Below are 21,199 nucleotides of genomic sequence, written 5' to 3' on the forward strand. Positions count from 1 at the left end.
GTATCCCCATCATTCGCCTGTAACACCACATTTCGAACGCTTCTAACCTTTTCTTTTCCGCCGCGCCCACTGTCCATGTTTCGCACTCGTACAACGCCGTGCTCCAAACATACACCTTTAACAACCTTTTTCAAATTTCCAAGTTAACCGTCCGCGAACATTGAAGTGACTTCTTTTTATTAAAGGCGACACGACCCTGCGCTATCCTCTGCTTTATATCCCTACTACTCCTTTCGTCCTGACTTATCTAACTTCCTAGATATCTAAAATCAGCCACTTCTTCTAATTTTTCGTCTCCTATCTTTATATTCACCCTTTCTCTACTTTTTCTTCCCTTGCATACTAGTATTTTAGTTTTACTTTTATTTATTTTCATACAGTACTGATCTGTTATACCGCTTCCATTTTATTTAAAGCTATCTCTAACTCCTCCTTGCTAGATGCTAATACTTCTATATCATCTGCAAATCTAAGCATACTAATCTTCTGCCCCTGTAAATCTATCCCTACAGTTGTATTGTCTTTAGTGATGTTAATCGCGTCTTCGATGTATATATTAATAAGTAGCGGTGACAGTGTGCACCCCTGTCTGACTCCCTTCCTAATTTTTACTTCTCTACGTTGCAGCCCCAGTTCTATAACTGCCTGTTGCTCTTTATACAAACTAAGTATCACTCTTCTATCTTTGCAACTTATCCCTACATTTTTAAGTATATTGTCCCATTTAACATTAAATTAAATCACTTTGTTTCCATTATATTTGTACCAAACTTGTGAAACAGGTGTTTGGTACAAACATAATCATAATTTATTATTTTAAATATTGCATAAGGAAATATCTCTGTTGTCTCTTGTCTTTACTGGCAGGAAAATGATTGTTTCTGCCTTCGTTAGTTATATTGAGCTCGTCTCCTCCCTTTACCAGTCGGGAAATAATCGATTTTTGCATTTACTGGTGGAAACCTTCATGACTAAGAATAAATAGAGGCTAAAAACCTATCTCCTTACATGATCGCCATAGGTCTTGGATGTCCTGTTTGTCTTTAATGTGTCCTTAAACCCATTTTTTTAAACCCATTTAAAATTTCACGTTGTTAAAAAATCGCGGGTTAAGGTAGTTGTTCCATGAAAAGCGTTTTCTTAGGATTCTTTTGAAATTTTGACAGAATATTATTTAAGTTATTCTTCACCTATATGTGCAGACTGAAATTATTGGACAATATAGTTTCAGAGATATTTAATTTCAAAGTTCGCGTTTTTGCGGCTCTTATACATTGTACTATACAGGATACCGGCGAGGCTAACTAGAAATACAATGTTAACTTGGAATCCCTTCTTACAAATGTTTTAAAAAACTACAGAAAGATTAAACAATGTCTAATAACTTCTTTGAAAAAAGTTTGATTAATTATTACAACACAGTTTCTGAGATATTAATTAATAAATAACGAACAATTTATCGCACTCAAGTAGTAGAAGGGATACACGAATGAAGAGCGGTACGGGATTGGCTGGGAATAGTGCAGTAACACCAAAAAGTTTTAGGCTTGGGTATCACGGCTACTAATTGACTGTACGATACACTCTAGCATAAACTTTTTACTAGTAATGTCGTGAAACAACTTCCTTAAAAATGTTGATTTTTCATTCGAAAAGTTGACCTTAACATGACTTTTGAAATCATGGTCAAGGTTGACGTCGTCATCACATTCGTTTTTTTTTTAATTCAACAACTTTTGTAGAGGTCATTTCCCTTTGAAACTATAATTTATTGGATGTACCGCACCAAATACTGTTTTGATCTTTAAACGAGCCCTAGAAGTCATGTGGATCTAGTAGTTCGTGGATACATATGTGAACGTAAAATTTTTGTGCTCTTCAAGAATCAAGAAATATTCGTTTCCGTTTGAAAATTTTAAGTTGACTAAGATAATCTTCAAGGTTATGATGAAGTTCAGGTTAGGGTCACCGGTACAATCTTCTTTTAAAATCTAACCACCTAAAACTCATTTTTCAATTCCTAGCCTTCGCTTTTACAAAACCGACCATCCCGGTACTTTTTTGGAACACTGTATTTCACATTCACAACCAGATGATTTTTAAATTTTAATAAAAACATGTTATACTTCATTTAGTTTCTCTAGCGATGTGACCTTTAGTTTGACCGGCGCAAAGTAGAAAAAAATAGCACTAGGCCAGAAAAGAAAGGAGACAACTCTCGGTCAAACTCTTAACCGGCGAGGAGCGTATAATCCGTACAGTACTGCACGGAAAAATTGACCATTTTATCCACCAAAATTGCATTGCTCAAATGTGCTGTTATTGGTACTATGTAATTACTACTGAAAATATCAACGAGATGTTTATTTATATTTGAAGACATAATAAAGACTTTAACGCTTGTTTTCGACTCGCACTACTATTCATGATTGAATAAAACTTTTGGCAGGTACTGTATGAAAAAGTATGTTTAATGAACAAGAGATAAGAGTATAATGAGCTTTTTTCTCCGTATCTACGATTTTGCCAGCGCGCATCCAAGACATTGGAAGGGGAATATCGCTAGAGGAAGTAAACGAAGTATACCTAGTGCGTTTTTACCCCTTATTATTCCTCCCCCCCGGCCCTTCTTTAACTCATAAATAAGTCAGAAAAAGGTAATTGTTGAAATCATTAAGGAAATTATTGTATTTGAAAAGTAAATAACGTAATTAAAGATCAGACCACTATCCATTCCGATTAACTATAGCACTTTTTGGATTCTAAACCTTATTTTTAAATTTATTCTAATCTAGCTTGATACTACCTACCTATAAACGATTAGGAACAAAATTTCAATGTGAAAAACCTTGACATTTAATAGGAATTAATATCAAATACTAATGTGAAAATTGATTTTAATTTTTTCCCACTATAAACTACCTCAGGTTAATGAAGAAAAATTTGTTGCCGGGATTCGAACCCCTTTACGCACCAATGCTCTAGCTTATTGGTTACAGCACCAATGCCAAAGATCCCGGGTTCGATTCCCGGCGAAGGTGTGACAACAGCAACAAATTTTTCCTCATCAACATGAGGTAGTTTATAGTGGGAAAAATTTAAAATCAATTTTTACATTAAAATTTCAATGTTTTCAAATGCGAATTTAATTCTCTAATTCCTAGTTTTTTTCGTTAACAAAGATAGCGCCGTTTTCTTGTTTAAATTTACAATTTGCACATTGACTTCGATATTAATAAACTTACGAAGTTGGATGGTCCAATTTCCGGTGCTGGAACGGATCGTATTCTCCGAGCTCCTCATCCTTGGGCGGATTAGCAACCAGGGGTACAGTGGAGCCATTAGCTAACGTTACCGTCGATACAGGGACTTCGTTCTTTTCGCACTTATAACTGAAAATCGAAATTATATTAGACGATGACCTTAAAAAACCAACAAAAAATTTAAATTAAATTAGTGTGAATGATGAAGAAAAGCGCAGCAGAACTCGCGTTTCACTGGTCGATGCCATCCATTTGGGTACACGTGAACTGCACCGAAGATGAAAATAATTTAATATTTACATCAATTCTACTGATTCACTTTCATAAAATAAAAACGTAAGCAAAACTACAACAAAATTTTAGATAACTTTGTGACGATTTTTAGTAATGTAATGCAGTATGAACATGTCACTGTCTGTAATGTTTTGCGTACATTTTTATTTAGTCACTAAATTGGATCCACTTTTTATGATTAAGCCGTTGCCTTAGTTTGTCCCGCTTTGGTAAACTAAAACATAAGTTTAATTTCTTACAGTCGAAATGTGATTTTATGTTACTTATTTGTAATTATTGCAGTGCTATTAATACTAATTAATCTCATTTCGTCTGTAAAGAAAAATTAACATCAATTGTAAACAAATTCTTGGTCTGCTGTCAAAAAATAATGAAAAATAAACAAGTACCACTTAACGTAATAAAAGAAAATTACATTTTTTTACGTTTCATTCTCAATTTTACTGTACTGCCTACGATTAGCGTTCAAATAGCGCATATACTTTATTAGTCGGTACCTATTTATTTTTCATTAGTTTATTACTGTTTGCTGAAACAAATTAAGTATGCATTTCACATCAAAACGTACTTTTGCTATTTAATGAAGCACACGTTATTTTACTTCAAAAAGTAAAGCGAGATATTATTTTGAAAGACTTCATAACCAGCAATTCTATTAACAAAAGTAATATTTATTTTAAGTAGCCTGGATGTGAAAATACGTTACTACATCACATTAATTTTAAATTATCGCTTTATTTAGCCAAATGAAAACGAATATATTTAAAAACCGACTTATTCGTTCAGTTTGCTTATTAATGCTAAATTTTAATTGATGGTTCATTGCTTTTAAAGCCTTTAGAAAAAGTGCATATATTATCAATTTGATATTCGCTTTCTTTTAAACTAAAACAAGTGAAAAGATGAAACAGAATAGAATTTCCAATATCCACATCTTCTAAGGTAGGTATCGTCGTTATTTTCCAAATTCTACTTTGTTTATGTTAAAAAATAGATGTGGAGATTGAATTCTCCAATCTGGTTGACTGATTTTAGCCGGTTAATGTTTAATAATGTCATACACCACACCAAAAAATTTTAACCAAAATTACTGTATGTAATTATTGACAATTTTGTGTATGAGATTATGAAACATTATCAGTTATATTATACAACTCCTTCATTGCAACTGATACAAAAAAATCTTGCAAAACTATAAAGTAGATAAATAATGTAAATGAAATGAATTAATACAGCGTTAATTTTGGTGTCAGTCACAACAAAACAGAAGATGATAGATACAATTAAAGGTATAAAACTAAAAATTAAAAAAAAAAAAACTATATTCGTAGCGACAGGTTCGACCAGTGGAAACGAGTTCCGCTTAAAAAAAGAGAACTGATTAAATATTATACTTTGATGAAAGTTTTGACAGTCTTAAATTAACAGTTTATACTTTAAAAACAAGTTAAGGTAACTCTTGACGTACTTTTTCGAATAAAACGGGCCATGAAAATTAAAATGTACCGTTGAAGGTCCTTGTTAATCATCATCCGCAGCATCTCAGCACTTGCAGCGCAACTGTCTTGAAGCGCAACTCATTGGGAGCGCTACAGGTTGCGACACAGCACTTGCGGTAGCTTCGGTAAATGCCAATAAGCTTATGGAAGACTTATAAAATGTAGTCAACACAACACTATTCATCACCCATGTACAAATGTCTACTCGGCCGACAAAATTTACAATTTTCTCTAACAACCATGATCGCACATCTGCAGTTTCCTTCAACTACTGAGATTCCAAAGCCACAAACGTGGCATATGCAATGGAAGACTGTATCCCCTTAAGGTGTAAGTCAATTGTGATTATATATTACTACGATACAGTAGCGTACCCGAATTACAAAAGTACAATAGTTGTTTTCTGAGAATAGATTCGATTTCCCGAATTTAATTTATTTAGTATGTCTGGCACGCTACTGAACTGCAAATTCGTTTCAGATAGAAAATTTCCTTCTACAAATGTCGCTCGAATGCCTGGTGAATCCCGGTATGTGAAGGCTACTGCATTTTGTTGTTTTACATTGTGATCCAGCACTTTACAACAATATCAAAAGTACTCAAATGCTGGATCACAATTTATATTAAATGTGCTTCATTTGATAATTGAAAAAATAAACGCAAAACGCCTTACAAGAAATACATTATGCGCTATCCTAAAAAACAGTGTCCCACCAAAGTTTAAACTTCGGCCACCTTCAATCGCAGATTTTCGTTTCGATGAAGATTTGAACGAAATCAGAGAAGAACGACGTATACGGAAGAACAATCCCGAACTTAAAGCAGAATTTTCAAATAAACCGGAATAGTAAAGTCAATATCAAATCAATAATTTCGAAATATATCAATTTCGTAAGGATTATCTTCTATATACAACTTTCTTTTCTGCCGAAACCCAAGAACATATGATGCTACTTTCCTTTCGAAGATTCTAAGAGTTATTGAAATCGACAAACATTTAAATTTTCTGTATGGTCTTAAAACTCAGCATGAATATAACAAAAGAAATAACAAGTTGAATTCTGATAGATATTTAAAATAAAATACAATATCGATTTCTTAGTTTATTGATTATAGTTCAAATCTCAGTAAATCTTTGGTTTCGGTTTCGATCAAAGCTAATAACGAGGAAGCCGAAGTTTAACAACGGTTTACGTCATACTGAGCGTCACCATCAGTTCGACACTTCTTCCAAAAGACCTTCGAAATTAGCTGTTGAATAGTCGTATAAAACTGACTCACAGAAAAGTGTAAAAGTACTATTAAAGGGTACTAATACTGAGAAGCTTATTTGAAGAACTTTTGCGTCTTTTCATAACGTCTGGTAAGATGTAAAAATTTCGTGTCCACACTAAATTAACCTTAAATTACTATTGTGTTATGAAAAGCGGCACTTATTGACATAAAAAAGCGGAAAAACTTGCAAGACGTTTTTTTTTATTTTTATTCAATGATTATACTGAAGACTTTATTTTAAAAAACATTTGTTTGTTTTAAGAGAGCTGCCCATCTAATTTTGTTCTAAAATTGCAAAAAAACTGTTAATATATCAGTGATTCAAAAAGTGGGAGATGCGAAAAAGTCAGAGAAATGATCCCTTTTCAACATTTCTTTATTTTCCTACCATGAAGAAAAATTCTAACGGGGTGGGGGGGCATTGCGCCCATAGTATTTTCTCCTTTTACTCACAATAAATTATTTTAAATTTGTACTTGTTAAGGTATATTTAATGTTTACAGAAAAAATACTTTAGATTAAAACAAATAAACAATAAACGGGTTATGAAAACATCATAAGCACCCTCTGAAACAAGTTTTATTTTCTTTTTTAACTTTTACACATTCTAAAACTAAATTTTCGATATTATCAGCTCTAGCAGCTTTTGGATCACAGATAACAGCAGAGCGGAATCTATATGGGGTTTTTTAGCTACAGCCTAGCCCCCCAGCTCCCATTGGAGACAATGGATAATATATTGTGAATTTGTAAATAAAAAAAATAAATGATCTAAATGCTTTATACTTCATATAATAGAACTACAAACAATTGACTAAATTTTTTTTTCCTATCGAAGTTTCTTAAATATGAGAAAGGGTTGGAACCAAGAACTTTAGGAATCACCGATATATGTGTATATATAATTTTATTGAATTTTGTTTTAAAGTAATGCAAGTTAACAATGCTTTATATTACAAGACTATAAAATTTAATTGTAAATCTGTTGCATTCAATTCCCCTTTGTATGTTTTTATATGTATTTGTTTCAATATTTAGGCGTACAATAAAAAATTACTGAGTATCTATTGAAATGATAATGCGTTACAAAAATGGACAGCATTGTTGCAAACAATTTTAAATTTATCCAGAGGAAGTACTTAAAAAATGCATGGTGACCACAGACTTTTCTAAATTAAATTCCCTGACTTTTCCAGGTTTTCCAGACATCTAATTTTAAAATTCCCTGACTAAGTTTAAGTTAGAAATATTCAATTATATGTAAGTATGGTTAACTGTATCTAAAGAATATTACTTCAAAAACGGGCAACAAGTAAGAAATTTTCATGCACATTTTTGTTTTATTTGCAATATTTATTAAATAAATATGAAGCAGTAGTTTTTAGTTTTAAAAACTAGACAACATGTGTAATATATAAATACTCTTTTATTTATCTTATTTACTCTCCAATTTTTCGATTTCATCATCTATTGATAAGATATCTCTACGTCTAGTTTCGATTAGAGCTTTCTTTTTATCCAAAAGATTTTTCAGTTTCTGTTTCTTCATATATTTATGCTTAGCATCAAGGTCATCTAATTATTTATATTTATTANAGTGAATCTTCCTAAAGTTTTTCAGTTAAGCAGTTTTGTTGAATAAAAATAATTTTGATTTGTGAAGCCATAATATTATTTAACCTCAAACAATTAAGATTTTAATGTTGCTAAATAAACATAATTTAAAAAAATTAATTTTTCCATGAATTGGGAGAAATCCTCTGACTTTTCCAGTAAATTGGAAATTCCCTTACATTTCCAGGTTTTCCAGTTTTGTGGCCACCATGAAATGTATTGCAAAATAATAAGACTAAATATTCATAAATCAAGGTAGATGATTAAGCTAATCGAATGGAATTAGTAACCGTTGGGCCCCATATAAGATCATTTAATAATAATCGTAATTTTTTTTACCGATCATGGTTTTTCTGTTTCGTACATAAAAGTACGTTTTATTAATGAAACACTAGCAAGTATTTAAGCGATTATGCTAAACATTTGTTTATCATCAATGTAGCAATTTTGACGTAGCAGTTGTACATGGTAACAAGTTAAATAAAATTAATGATACGATAGACCAATCATCCGTACGAATCTATTGATTTGCATCAACGGGACTCTTGAAGCAGGTTAGTTGAAAAAATTAAGGAGTACTACAAGGATTCTTGAAAGATAATATTATGGACACTAATGTGGAGATTAAGATGATCCAGTAAAATATCGGATTTTTAGTACTTACTTGGCCATTATTATATCTGTTTTAACACCTCCATTTTTCTGGTCGTAAGTAGTTATAAGTTGGGGTTGTTTCTGCAAAAAAAATACACATTGAAATACTACTACCCAGGTTATCAAAATTGAAAATAACTTTTTGTGGCGAGTTTAAATAATATGCTATAATATATATATGTGTAGGTAGAATTTTAGTTAGTTACAAGTGGTGCTCACAATATACATATTTTTAATGGAACACCCTATATATTTTCAGATATTTGAAATTTCCTCTTTTTCTGATTTCTAAAATGTGTAATTGTTTCATATTCAGAATAATCGAGAAACTAAATCGATGTTAAATCATATACGACTCATGTGTGAACAGTAGGCCTTGAAAAAGTATTTAAAAAACCTGATCGTCAACTAAAACAATTATTAATACTGATAATTATTAAGTACGTTCCATTGCAAAAAAACTTATTATTAAGTTTATTGCCTTAATGCCGTAGCATTTCTATTATAGTCCAAATATGTACTAGGTATATGTATAATATAAATTTTCCATCCAAGAATTTTGCTTCTGTATTACCATCAAAACCGTAATCAATTGTTTACATGAAATATTTGAACAATTTCGTTCAAATGTCTTTCCAACTGCAAAGCCTATCACTTCCACATAAGGAAGTTACGGCATAATTTAACATCTACTTTATTTTTTCCATTATGACTAGTTCTTCCCCCCTATAAGTTACTGTGAGCTCGAAACTGTTAGCACCATTGCTTCGAGTGTTCGAAATTCACTTTTGTGAACAATGTATTTAATCACTTTCTTCGTGTTAAAAATTGTTTGAAAAACGTTTTGATTCTTTATTATGTTTATATTCATGCGTTTTAAAGCATTGGCATCAGTGACAGCAATAGTTAGAGAGCAAGAGTTGGATTTTTCCCTGTGCTGAAAGCACTCAATTATTTTTATATATATAATTAAAAAAAGATTTTAGTTCTACGTTTATTCGTATTGTCAATAGTCGGTCATTTTTATTTCTCCACCATGACGTAGTGTCGGCCATCATTCTTTTCTAATTGTTGGTGTTGTCGGCCATCATTCTTTTTCAATTGTTGTTGTATTGTTACTGATGTCGGCCATTATGTTTTTTTACTAGATGTATAGTAATCAACAGTTGAAATTTATAGGAATTGCTTGTAAATAGGTATGCAACACATCGTACACTTCAGAATAAGAAATTGCTGGTAGTAACTTTCATTTACGTAATACTACTTTGCTCTGTGCTGGCAGCACTCATAATTTCTTTTATATATAATATTTATCTGAACATATGGTAATTACACATTTTCGACATCAGAAGAAAGAGGAACTTCAAATATCGGGAAATATATACGGTTTTCGTTAAAAAAATATACATATATTTATATGGAACACCCTCTGTATACTAACAGTTTTATGAAAACTCTGGTAGCACATTTGAAATAACTACACATGATGATAAAACGAGGTATTCTTTTGTATCAAATAAGAAAATTCACTCTGTAGATAACTGTTTTGAATATGTGTACTGTTTATTTCATTTCGCTTGTAATGCAATTTATAGTTAATAAAATAATAATTGGGAATGTTTTTGTTATTATCCTACTTGTCAGTAGTCGTACCCGACGTGACCTTAATTTATAAGCTGTTTTAAAAATAGATCAGCAAAAAATTTTGTAATAGGCTATTACATGTGGAATTTGTCTGTAGGTACACAATAAATTAAAATATTTAAATTACTTCTAAATTGAATTCTTGAACGATTTAAATAATACATCTAAAAAAATTCACGTTAAGCTATGTAATATTTTGGACTTTTGGTCAATTACTGCTGCTACAAAGTTGTACTCAAATAATTACACCCGGTTTGGATTCGGTACCCGGTGAATCCCATACTTTAGCATGTGGTCCGATATGGGATAATGACGCCGGGTCAGTCTATGGTAAATTTATCAAAGAAAAAAACCAACAGCAGCACTAATAATTTAATAAGAATAACAAAAAATTCACTAATGAATATTGATAATTAAGATTTTATTGGTATAAACCATTTGCCCTATTTTGTAATTTGATTGTTTATTTATTAAGCCATTTTCACTACATGAAAATTCAATTGATTACCATATTAAATTATTTGTTATTTCGATATAGTTCTTGTGTTTTGTTGTTCTCGTAATGAAGAATAGGCACATCAGTGTGACTAAAACGTTACAATTTCTGTTACCTCTTGGTATATCAGGCTTTGATTAACGATAACTTATTCTTGGTATAATTTTGTCACCTTGCAGATTTTTAGTATTTATAAACATTATTGGCTCGTTTTAAAGATTTCAATTCAATCCCCTCGTTGAAAATCCGTCTACCAACAGTTAAGATTTCATTAGTTTTCGTATTTAAACGACTTTATGAACGGGACACACGGTTATCCAGTATCCGGAAAAATCACTATAACTACTCCCCCCTATATGTTTCACGTAGTCAGTAAAGATTGTGTTCTAACGAAAGCAAAAGCAAAATCTAAAATATTTAAGCAATATTATACTTACACATATGCTACTCGAAAGCGTAACTTTCTAAATATGAACGTACTTCTGCACATGATAACGTATCAGTTAATTATAAAAAAGAAAAACAAAATGGGTTGAGGCCATTACTTATTTTCATAATTAGTTCGTACTAAGTAGTAAACTTCGCAGTTTCGTTAACAGAGAATACAAATTTCGGTTTAACAAAATTATTTATAACTACTTTCACAATAGCTACAATAGCTAATTAGGTGATTACTGATTACTTTTGTGATATTAATCCGAACAGTTTCAGCACACAGCGACGTGACCCAGCTCTTTTATTCGCATGGGCTAAAGATGGGACACACACAATCGCAAAAGTACCCAATTTACATATTTTTGCATCATTAAATACGAACATACGAACGCCGCATAATTTTGCATTAAGCAAAGCATCTTGTGTTATAGAAAATACTACAAATGGCGCAGTAAACGCCATCTGTAGCACGATGCTACATTTTAGGATTACGTATGCTCCAACAAGGTCCACTTGTGTGGATATCTACTTGCTGAAAACGAATTCTGGCGTAGCCAACCTCAACGTGATAGGCACGTTAGCTTAATCGAATAAAATAATTCGAAGTGGTCTGTATTCTGTGGAAACTGCCAGACGCGGATCGCGATTTAGATCTTTTTGGATCTCATTAGCGCGTCGCAGGTAGCAGAACACAGACCAACTTTTACCTGCTGTCTTGACAGAATACAGACCACTTCGAATTATTTTATTCGATTATGGTAACGTGCCTATCACGTTGAGGTTAGCTACGCCGGGATTCGTTTTCAGCAAGTAGATATCCACACAAGTGGACCTTGTTGGAGCATACGTAATCCTAAAATATAGCATCGTGCTACAGATGGCGTTTACTGCGTCATTTGTGGTATTTTCTAAAACGCGCTGTTAAGACAGCAGGTAAAAGTTGGTCTGTGTTCTGTCGGAGCTGTCTGCGACGCGCTGATGAGATCCAAAAAGATCGAAATCGCGATCCGCATCTGGCAGTTTCGACAGAATACAGACCACTTCGAATTATTTTATTCGATTATGGTAACGTGCCTATCACGTTGAGGTTAGCTACGCCGGGATTCGTTTTCAGCAAGTAGATATCCACACAAGTGGACCTTGTTGGAGCATACGTAATCCTAAAATATAGCATCGTGCTACAGATGGCGTTTACTGCGTCATTTGTGGTATTTTCTAAAACGCGCTGTTAAGACAGCAGGTAAAAGTTGGTCTGTGTTCTGTCGGAGCTGTCTGCGACGCGCTGATGAGATCCAAAAAGATCGAAATCGCGATCCGCGTCTGGCAGTTTCGACAGAATACAGACCACTTCGAATTATTTCATCTTGTGTTATGTTTATAATTATAAATTATTATCAGTTTCATCGATGATTCTATTGCACAAAAACTGCACAATGAATTGCAAGTTGGCAAAAGATATATCACATTAAAAATAATTAATATCGAGATAAAACTTCGAATAACAAATGATAATAGGTAGACACAGTCGTAAGTGTATCTCGTACCATGTTTTTAGTTCCGTGTATTGTGGTGGGTATTGTTTAATGAATTAATCAAATCTACGTTGTGGGAAGAAGGGGATTATTATCTTTTGAAATCGATTTCTGCTACCAATAAATATAAAATACCAGAAAGCTTTTTTTAGTTTAACAAAGAACGATTATTATCTTTTGAAATCGATTCCTGCTACCAATAAATATAAAATACCAGAACGCCTTTTTTAATTAAACAAAGCATGAATATTAATCTTTCAATGGCAAATACCTTTTTACATAATTACGTGTATTTTTTTAACCAGTTTGTCACGTGCTACAAAAATTAGCATTTAAATAGCACAGATTGTTTTTTTAACAAAAAAGATTTAATATTTTAGATAAATGTACTCATTATCGTTTAATTTTAAACCAGAATTGTTTACTTAAGGTTAATTTTAAATTTAATGTTTTTGATTTACTGTGGTGATAAAGTATAAAAAAAATATTAATTCAAGAAAAACTAACTCAAATATTGTAATAATAAAATAAAGAATAAGCCCAATAACTGGTTATTTATTATCTAATGATAATGAACAAAAAAAATGTTAAATAACCGTAATAAAACTGACGGCGCGGCATCACTAATTTTATTATCACACATATATTATGTTGACTTGGCAATACAAAAAAATGCTTTAAAATTCTTTCAGAATTTGTTTCGTTTTTCAATTCTTTTATTGAAAACAATTAAATCTCTATAATTTTAACAAATCAAATGCAACTAATTATGAAAATTGGAGTTAAGAAAAATCTTTAGGGGGAAAAATTTTCAATAGATGCATGTGTAGATTTCATGTGTTTTGTTGCTATGTTTTTAAACTTTGTAACGCCCATGTTTATTACAGAAATAGAAGAAATACAGGGTGTATAGAATGGGTAAGGGGTGTTTGTAAATTCGATAAAAAAACTACACTTTCTGTTTAGTGACGAAGCGAACTAAAATGGTCACGTAAACAAACTGACCTGTCGCTACTGGGACAAAGAAAATCAAAGACATAAACATGAACAACCACTACATAGTCCAAAAGTTATTGGGTGGACTGCCACGTCTGATGAAGGCATCATTGGGCCTTCTTTTTTTGAAGACCAGCGAGGGCGGTAAACAGTGACCGATATTGTGACATGTTAAAAAGTTTTTGGTTCCACAACTGCAAGAGTTTGGTGGTTTTAAGGTGGAAAGATGATTTCAACAAGATTGGGCCACTTGGCACACCCCAAACCAATCGCTTGTCAATCAATCTTTTCCAGAAAAAGTGATCTCTTGTCGAGGCACCATCAACTGGCCCGATCTCACACCTCCTGATTATTTTTTATAGGGATACCTTAAAGATAAAGTGCATGCAAATAAACCACGATCTCTACTGTAATTGAAGCACAATATCCACACCGAAATGACCGTCGTTTCCGGAGAGACGTGTAGATGCGTGGCGGCTAATTTCCGTTTTCGGTTGAAGGAGTGCTAACAGCGCGAGGATCACCATTTGGATAACATCATCTTTGGCATTCAATTTTCCAACTTTGATTAAAAATTAACAAAGATCTTTTTTTCTGACTTGTAGTTTTTTTTGTTGAATTTACAAACATCCCCTACCCTTTTTGGAAACCCTGTACTTTTTCCATACAATAGAGTAAGAGGGAAAATGGACGTGAACGGATTCGCGCTCTAGCAGACCAGAAAAGGAAGTAGCAAGTAAGATGGCACGATTTTCAACTGAGTGTTTTCAACTCTTTTATCCACCATGTTTTAAATATTTATGTTTATGTACATATGTGCCTCGTCGCTAACATAAAAGCTTGAGTCATTAGTTATCGCTGCGGTTGATTGTTCCCAAGAATAGTTAATAAAAATTCAAACTATTTCAAAGACTCCGCACTCGAATTGGGAAATTTTCTAGTTAGAGAATTGGAAAATTTCAAGACAAATAGTTTGGAATAAATGTAAAACAATATGTAAAAATTAACAGAAATACTTCGGTTCCTGAGATTTCGAGAGAATGGTGCTAAAGAAAGAAAGAAGAGCGTATTCTAAATGAAACAAATGCAGTTTATCGCATGGTATTTGTGCTGTGTCTCAAAATGGGGTCAGTATTGTACAAGTAAATTTACCCAGTGCGTCTTAATTTTGACATAAAAGCTGTTACATAATGCACTTTAAATGAAGCAGATTCACCAATTTTCCATTTTGTATTTTAAATAACTTTTGTCAGCATTTATTAAATACATGAACTAGTAATTATCACCATAAAATAAATTATCAACATTACAATTTCCTATACCACGTCGTATTTTTCAAAATATCATGCCACCCACTGATGATTGCATGTAATTTTATTGAATGTCAACAAAAAAAAACACCGCACAATAATAACCAAATAAAGTGGAAATGTTGTCTGTTTACCAGAAATAATTTTATTAATATATATTACATCCGAATGATAATACTACCCATTATTATAACAGCCGAAAAGGAAATTACAAAAGTATGTGAATAAACAATTTTTATTATTCTATACTTTTAAAATTACTATTGCTGGTGCTTGTTTTTTGTTTTCTTCAGTAAAATTACCCGGTACTGCCGGGTGAGGGGGTCATTATCCGGTACCCGGCCGGATCCAAACCGGCTACCCGGTCCATCTCTAGTAATAAGCATATAAGATATTTAATGAAAACTCATGAACTGAAAAATTTCGAAATTTTGAATTCACAATTAAATTCGAAACTTAAAGACATTTCCCGTACATTGGATTCGTAAATTTAGAAAATTTTAACAAGTTAAATGGGACACGATACTGAATATAGTTAAAAATGTAGGGATGAGATACAGAGATAAAAGAGTGATATGTATATACTTTGTATAAAGGGTAACAGGTAGTTATAGAACTTGAGCAGAAGTAAATATTGGAAAGGGAATCAGACAAGAATGCACACTGTCACCGCTACGTTTTAATCAATATACCTAAGACGCGGTAAACATCATTAAGGCAGGATAACTTCAGGGATAGATATATGTATAGTATTGTCAATTAGTAAGGAGGAGTTGAAGATAACATTACATTTAATAGAAGCGGCATTGCAGCCTGTAGTATGCTTTTACAAAAACAAGTCACTTTTATATTACAGGCGAATGATGAGGAAATAATGGAGAGAAGATTGGAAAGAGTAGGACAGCAGAGGGCGCTATGGAACTCAATAAAAAACAGGCAAGATAGATTGGTAGGACATCTTCTCAAGCATGAAGGGCTAGTTAGGGCAAATTGGACGAATTAGACCTAGATTAGATTATCTACTATTCACAAATAGTTAAGGACGTGAGATGTTTTAGGGAAATACGAAGATTAGCTCGGGATAGAAAAGAGTGTCCAACCAATCTTAGGACTGACGACCTTATGATGACTTAACACACTTAAAACATGTGCGTTGTCTGCATTTAGCTTTGAAGGAGTTTATTGTGAGACCACATACAATTTTTTATTATAGCACAACCAATAGATGTTCGTAGTATGTTTGTACGTTGGCCATGAAAAATACATTAAATTTGTAGTGTGTAAGTGTAACTTTCAATAACTGAACATGTTTCTATCTATTTTTATTCATAGTTTGGTATTTTTATAAAGAAAAATTTCCTCTGTTTATTATTAGCATCATCAGTATCGGTTAATTTATTAGGTAATAATGGTTTTGCACAGTTTTTCTGCTTATTTTTCCACCAAACCAAAGTAAGCTAATTAATAACGAATAACATTCCATAAATTAATAAAACTATAGACTGTTGTCTATAAAACTTGACAGCTTTGAATTAATAAAAGGGCGATTAATATAATTTTCGAGATCATTTTAATGCGTTTGACGAATTATCTTTAATAATACGCCTTTTTATTAACACTGATTTACTTAATCTTCCTTATCACAAAAGGTAAAGAATGTACGTAAGTGATAGGCTTATTCTAGATACAGTTTTCGAGTGTTTACCTTGAAAGGTGCAATATTACAGAGGTGAAACTAGTATCAAGATTATGCATGCGTGTTTATGTAAATGTCGAATTGCATATTATCAATAACAAGTTTAGGTATTGCGTACCATGAACAATTATATTACATTGTTGATACGAAAAATGTCACCTGTCATGAATTGTATAATTACAATGAGCATACATATGAAAACGAATGCTATTTTTCACTACATTTGCTTTTTTCCGAATATTACGCAGTCGGTAGTAGATTTAGCAAGTTCGAGTTCAATGGCCAATACCTAAAGCAAGATTCTTTTAATATATTATACATATTCACTTATGTGTTAAAGGAGGGGTGGTTTTCTGAAAATTAAGAGAAAAATGGGTTAAATGCTTTGAAAGCTTAGATAATCAAACTCTAACCTCTCTCCTATGTTCGAGTTAAAAAAAAATTCGAGTTAAGAAAAATTTCTGCTTTATAGTAAAACTTTTTAATTTTTGTTTCGAGGGCATCGCTTCGATGTATAAATGTAAGGCAATGTATGCACTTCGTGTTGTCTTTTCCTACCGTAATATAATATTAAGTCCGCAGTGAAAATTTATGATGAAAATAACAATTTAGTTTAAAAACTCGAGCCATTGCTTATAGGTATGGTTGATTTTTCTGAAAATTAACGAAAATTCAAATTACAGAAACATTTTACAATATAAAACTTTCTTTCAAATTTTCAGTTAGAGAAATGAAGAAATTCTAGTTACAAAAGTTTGACTGTATCCGATAAAACAATACTAATTACAGAAAAAAACCTAAGAACTTTATAATTCTTTTTAGCCTTCAATATGGTACCTTAAAAACATTAAAATTAGCTGTATTTCCAAACAAATCGACTTTTGTTTTCTTCCCAACGGAAAACTAAACGAAACAACAGGAAGGAAATAAACTTTTTTTTTGTAGAGCATCAATTTCCGATTACGCCAGGCAAGTACCTCTGAAACGCAACACGCCGCCATCTAGTGAACGCGAGTCGCAAAAAGTGGACTCATACATGGGTCCACTCGTGCATATAACGGTGCTGTAAAATGTCAATGTTTTTTGTTTGTTCATTTTGTTAAAAATATCATTTTTATATAAAAATTCTTAGTTTCGTTATATAAAACTTATTTGAAGCTGTAAACAATACTGTCTTTCGACCTAAAAGTTTAACTAAAGCAAAAAACATATTCTTCAGATTGTTACTCTCTGCGCTAGAACACGATGGCCACAGTATATTCAACTGTTGCACTGAGGCACCATTCTTTCAATAAAATTCAAACGAACATGTTTCATTGTTTCTTCACTTCTTTCTTTATGATCCTTATAATTATCTGCTCATTGATGATTAAAAAAAAAAGAGTAAAAACGCAAGATTCATACTTCAACTGCATCAAGCAGCCGATTAATGTTTTGGCGGTTCTTATATAGGGACTCAGTTTTGATAGATCTTGTTGTAAAAACAATTGAGGAGTCTAATTGTAAGTTTAACGCTCCAATTGCTCGTTAAAAATCTGAACAAAGTATAATGTCTTTTGAAGGCTAACGAATGTTTTAAGTTTCGAAAATAAAATAAAGTTTCAACTGTATGTAATAGTCATTTATTTTAGAAAGGCAACTTCAATAAAGATTATAACATTTTGCATATTTTTGGTCAAGAATAAATATATTAAAAATTAGAATCATCAGAAATTCATAAAACAAAAATTTATAATTTCGATGATCAAATAGACTTAAACAATTTAAAATTGGTAAATGTTTATTGAGTCTACAAATTAATGATATTATTATTTGGTAGGTTTAAGTAATGATCGCCGAAATATTTGCAGTCAAATAAAATTGGATAAATGGAATATTGCAAAAAAAAAATTAATGCCCAATAAAAGTGATTAAAAGTAAAAGTAAGATCTAGAAGTCTTGAACAAGGATGACCAAATCGTGGTCCTCGAGATTCGCCATAGTTATAAAATATATTTATTTTAAAATGGTCGCTGGCGAATGATGAGGATATCGTGGATAGAGAAGGTTAGAAATAAGGAGGTACTAGGGGTAGGAGTCAATGAGAAATAAGCGAGATAGTTCGGTATTGAGCAGCTAATTAAAGGTATATTTGAAGCAGAAATGAAGAGGAGTAGAATGAGACCTAGATTAGATGTTCTAGTTTTGAAAAAATGCTCAGGAGATTGGAGATGCCTGTCCAGACAGTCTTAGGACTGACCACCCTAATGTTCATGATGATGATGATGATGATGATGATGATGATTATAATAACCAAAGCAGTGAAAACCAATATATAAAAGAAATATCTTATTTGTGTAACCATATATTCAAAAATTAATTGTTGAAATTAATTAAGTAAAATAATATTTTTGTGAATATACGACAAATACTGCCTGTTTTATTAATGAGTTTACTGTTATGAGTTGAAAAAATTGTCCGTAGTGGATCTAAATCTCATTTAATTTTACATGCGACCCACGGAGTTACAATTTATCTCCATTGCGGCCTCCAGGACTATTTGTTTTGACTAGTCCTGGTCTAGAATCTAGATACTTGCTTAATAAAAATTTGTTTCACATCAATTAACCATACGTACAGGTAAGGCAAAACGTTCATCGACCATAAAAGTTGCAGAATATAGATATTTTTTTCAACCAAAACATCACTTGCTTTTCTGAAAACTGTTCTCTACATTATCCGACCTTCAAAATCTTTTGGACAACATCCCTCAAACTTTTAAATTGCATTTGCCTGTATATGAAAAGATGGTTGAAGATATTTGTGCGAATTCTCCTATACCACGTCGTATTTCTCAAAATATCATGCCACCCACTAGTGATTGCATGTTACTTTATTGAATGTCAACAAAAAAACACCGCACTAACAAAATAAGTGGAAATGGTGTCTGTTTGCCAGAAATAATTTTATTAATACATATTTACGTTACATACATATTTACGTTACGTCCGAATGTTAATAGATACTATACCCAATACTAGAACTGCCTGAAAAGGAAATCACAAAAGTATGTAAACAAAATGATTATGAGGTCGTACCAAGTTTGTAAAGAAGTAACGTAAGATTGGTATACCTCGGTATAAAATGGCAAAGTATGTGATTGAGGTTGATTGACCGCTAGACGTAAAAAGAATGTGAAAGTTTACTATTCCTTCGGAGAAGAACAATTCCTATTCGAGAAATTTACAAATTCTCACGTGATTTTTCATTGTTCGATTGTGACATCTAATAACACTGATATACGTCGGTAAAACACAAACTAGGCCGGAAGTATATTGAGTTCATTTTATTACTATATTTCAGGGTGGCCACAAGAAATGATTTTAAATTTCTGTGATAACTCTCGGTTTTCTAATATCTACAATTTATCACATTTTTCCTGGTTTGTATTTTTGTTTTCATTGTACCCATATTTTTTTCATTTATTTGAATAACAAATTAAAAACAACAAAAACAAAAAAGATAAATGGGAGGCACATTCCTTCCCAAAAATTATAATTATCATGGCTAGAAACCAAAAAACCTTCAAAATTAATAATTAATAAAATGGTTCATTTACACCCTACTATTGATTATGGTGTTTTAAATAGAGATATGCCGGATAACTGTACAAAATCCAGCAATAGTTCATGTCTTCAAGGTGGCTTCCATTAAATACCACCCTTAACAACGTCCCAACTAGGGTTGCCACCTTTTCAGGCTTTTATAAAGTATTTCTCGACCAAAAGGTTAAAAAAAAAAGTACTCAGCATAAAAATAAAGTATTTTATTTTTTGTTTTTAAAAACATATTTTTTGTTATGCCTAGCAGCCAGTAACAAATTACTGTCACCCTTAAATTCATTAATAGCCTCTAAACACGGAAAACAAAAATTTAAGTAAACTAAAACTTCATTTTTAATTAGTTTTAATGAAGCTTTATTCCTGTCGTCCCGCCACTTTGCGTTCATAACACCGAATACTCTTTCTGGAAAGTGACACTAGTTTGAACAGATTTGGGAAATCAGGTTTTTCCGTAAATATGGCTTTGACAATGAAACTAGCGTTCAGAAACATAGAAACATTCTCAAAAATATTGTATTGTGCAATATTATTGATGTAAAAATACTCTCAATTTCAAATAATCGCTTACAAAATTACGATGTTTATTTAAGGCCTTAAATAAAGTATTTTTGCGTACTTTATGTGTCTTGTAAAATATAACGTACGCACAGTCGAAATAGAATACAATACTTTATAATAAAGTACGGGTGGCAACCCTAGTCCCAACCCATATTAATCATCAAGTCCCGTTCAAAAAGTCTAAAAACACTAAACCAATGAAATTTTAATTCTTGGTTGACGGAATCCTTAAAACAAGAGTATATGTTTATAAATAGTAAAAGTCTGCAAGGTGACAAAATCATACTAAGACATCGTTAATCAGAATCTGATATAGATACCAACTACAAGA

General features: G+C 32.0%; 1 protein-coding gene across 3 annotated transcripts in view; it reads right to left on the reverse strand.

Moving 5' to 3' along the window:
• LOC108737029 (proton-coupled amino acid transporter-like protein pathetic) overlaps positions 1–21,199 on the reverse strand; it is a 169,644-nt gene that overhangs the window by 4,736 nt on the left and 143,709 nt on the right. For all 3 annotated transcript variants that reach the window (XM_018469692.2, XM_018469685.2, XM_018469678.2), the window contains exons 2-3: positions 8,610–8,680; positions 3,246–3,392 (exon numbers count right to left, since the gene is read on the reverse strand). In XM_018469692.2, coding sequence (XP_018325194.1) covers positions 3,246–3,392; positions 8,610–8,617 — 155 coding nt within the window. In that variant the 5' untranslated portion in view covers positions 8,618–8,680. The remainder of the gene's footprint in view (positions 1–3,245; positions 3,393–8,609; positions 8,681–21,199) is intronic.

The sequence above is a fragment of the Agrilus planipennis genome, unplaced genomic scaffold (assembly GCF_000699045.2).
Source record: "Agrilus planipennis isolate EAB-ADULT unplaced genomic scaffold, Apla_2.0 scaffold9, whole genome shotgun sequence".
Lineage (NCBI taxonomy): Eukaryota > Metazoa > Arthropoda > Insecta > Coleoptera > Buprestidae > Agrilus > Agrilus planipennis.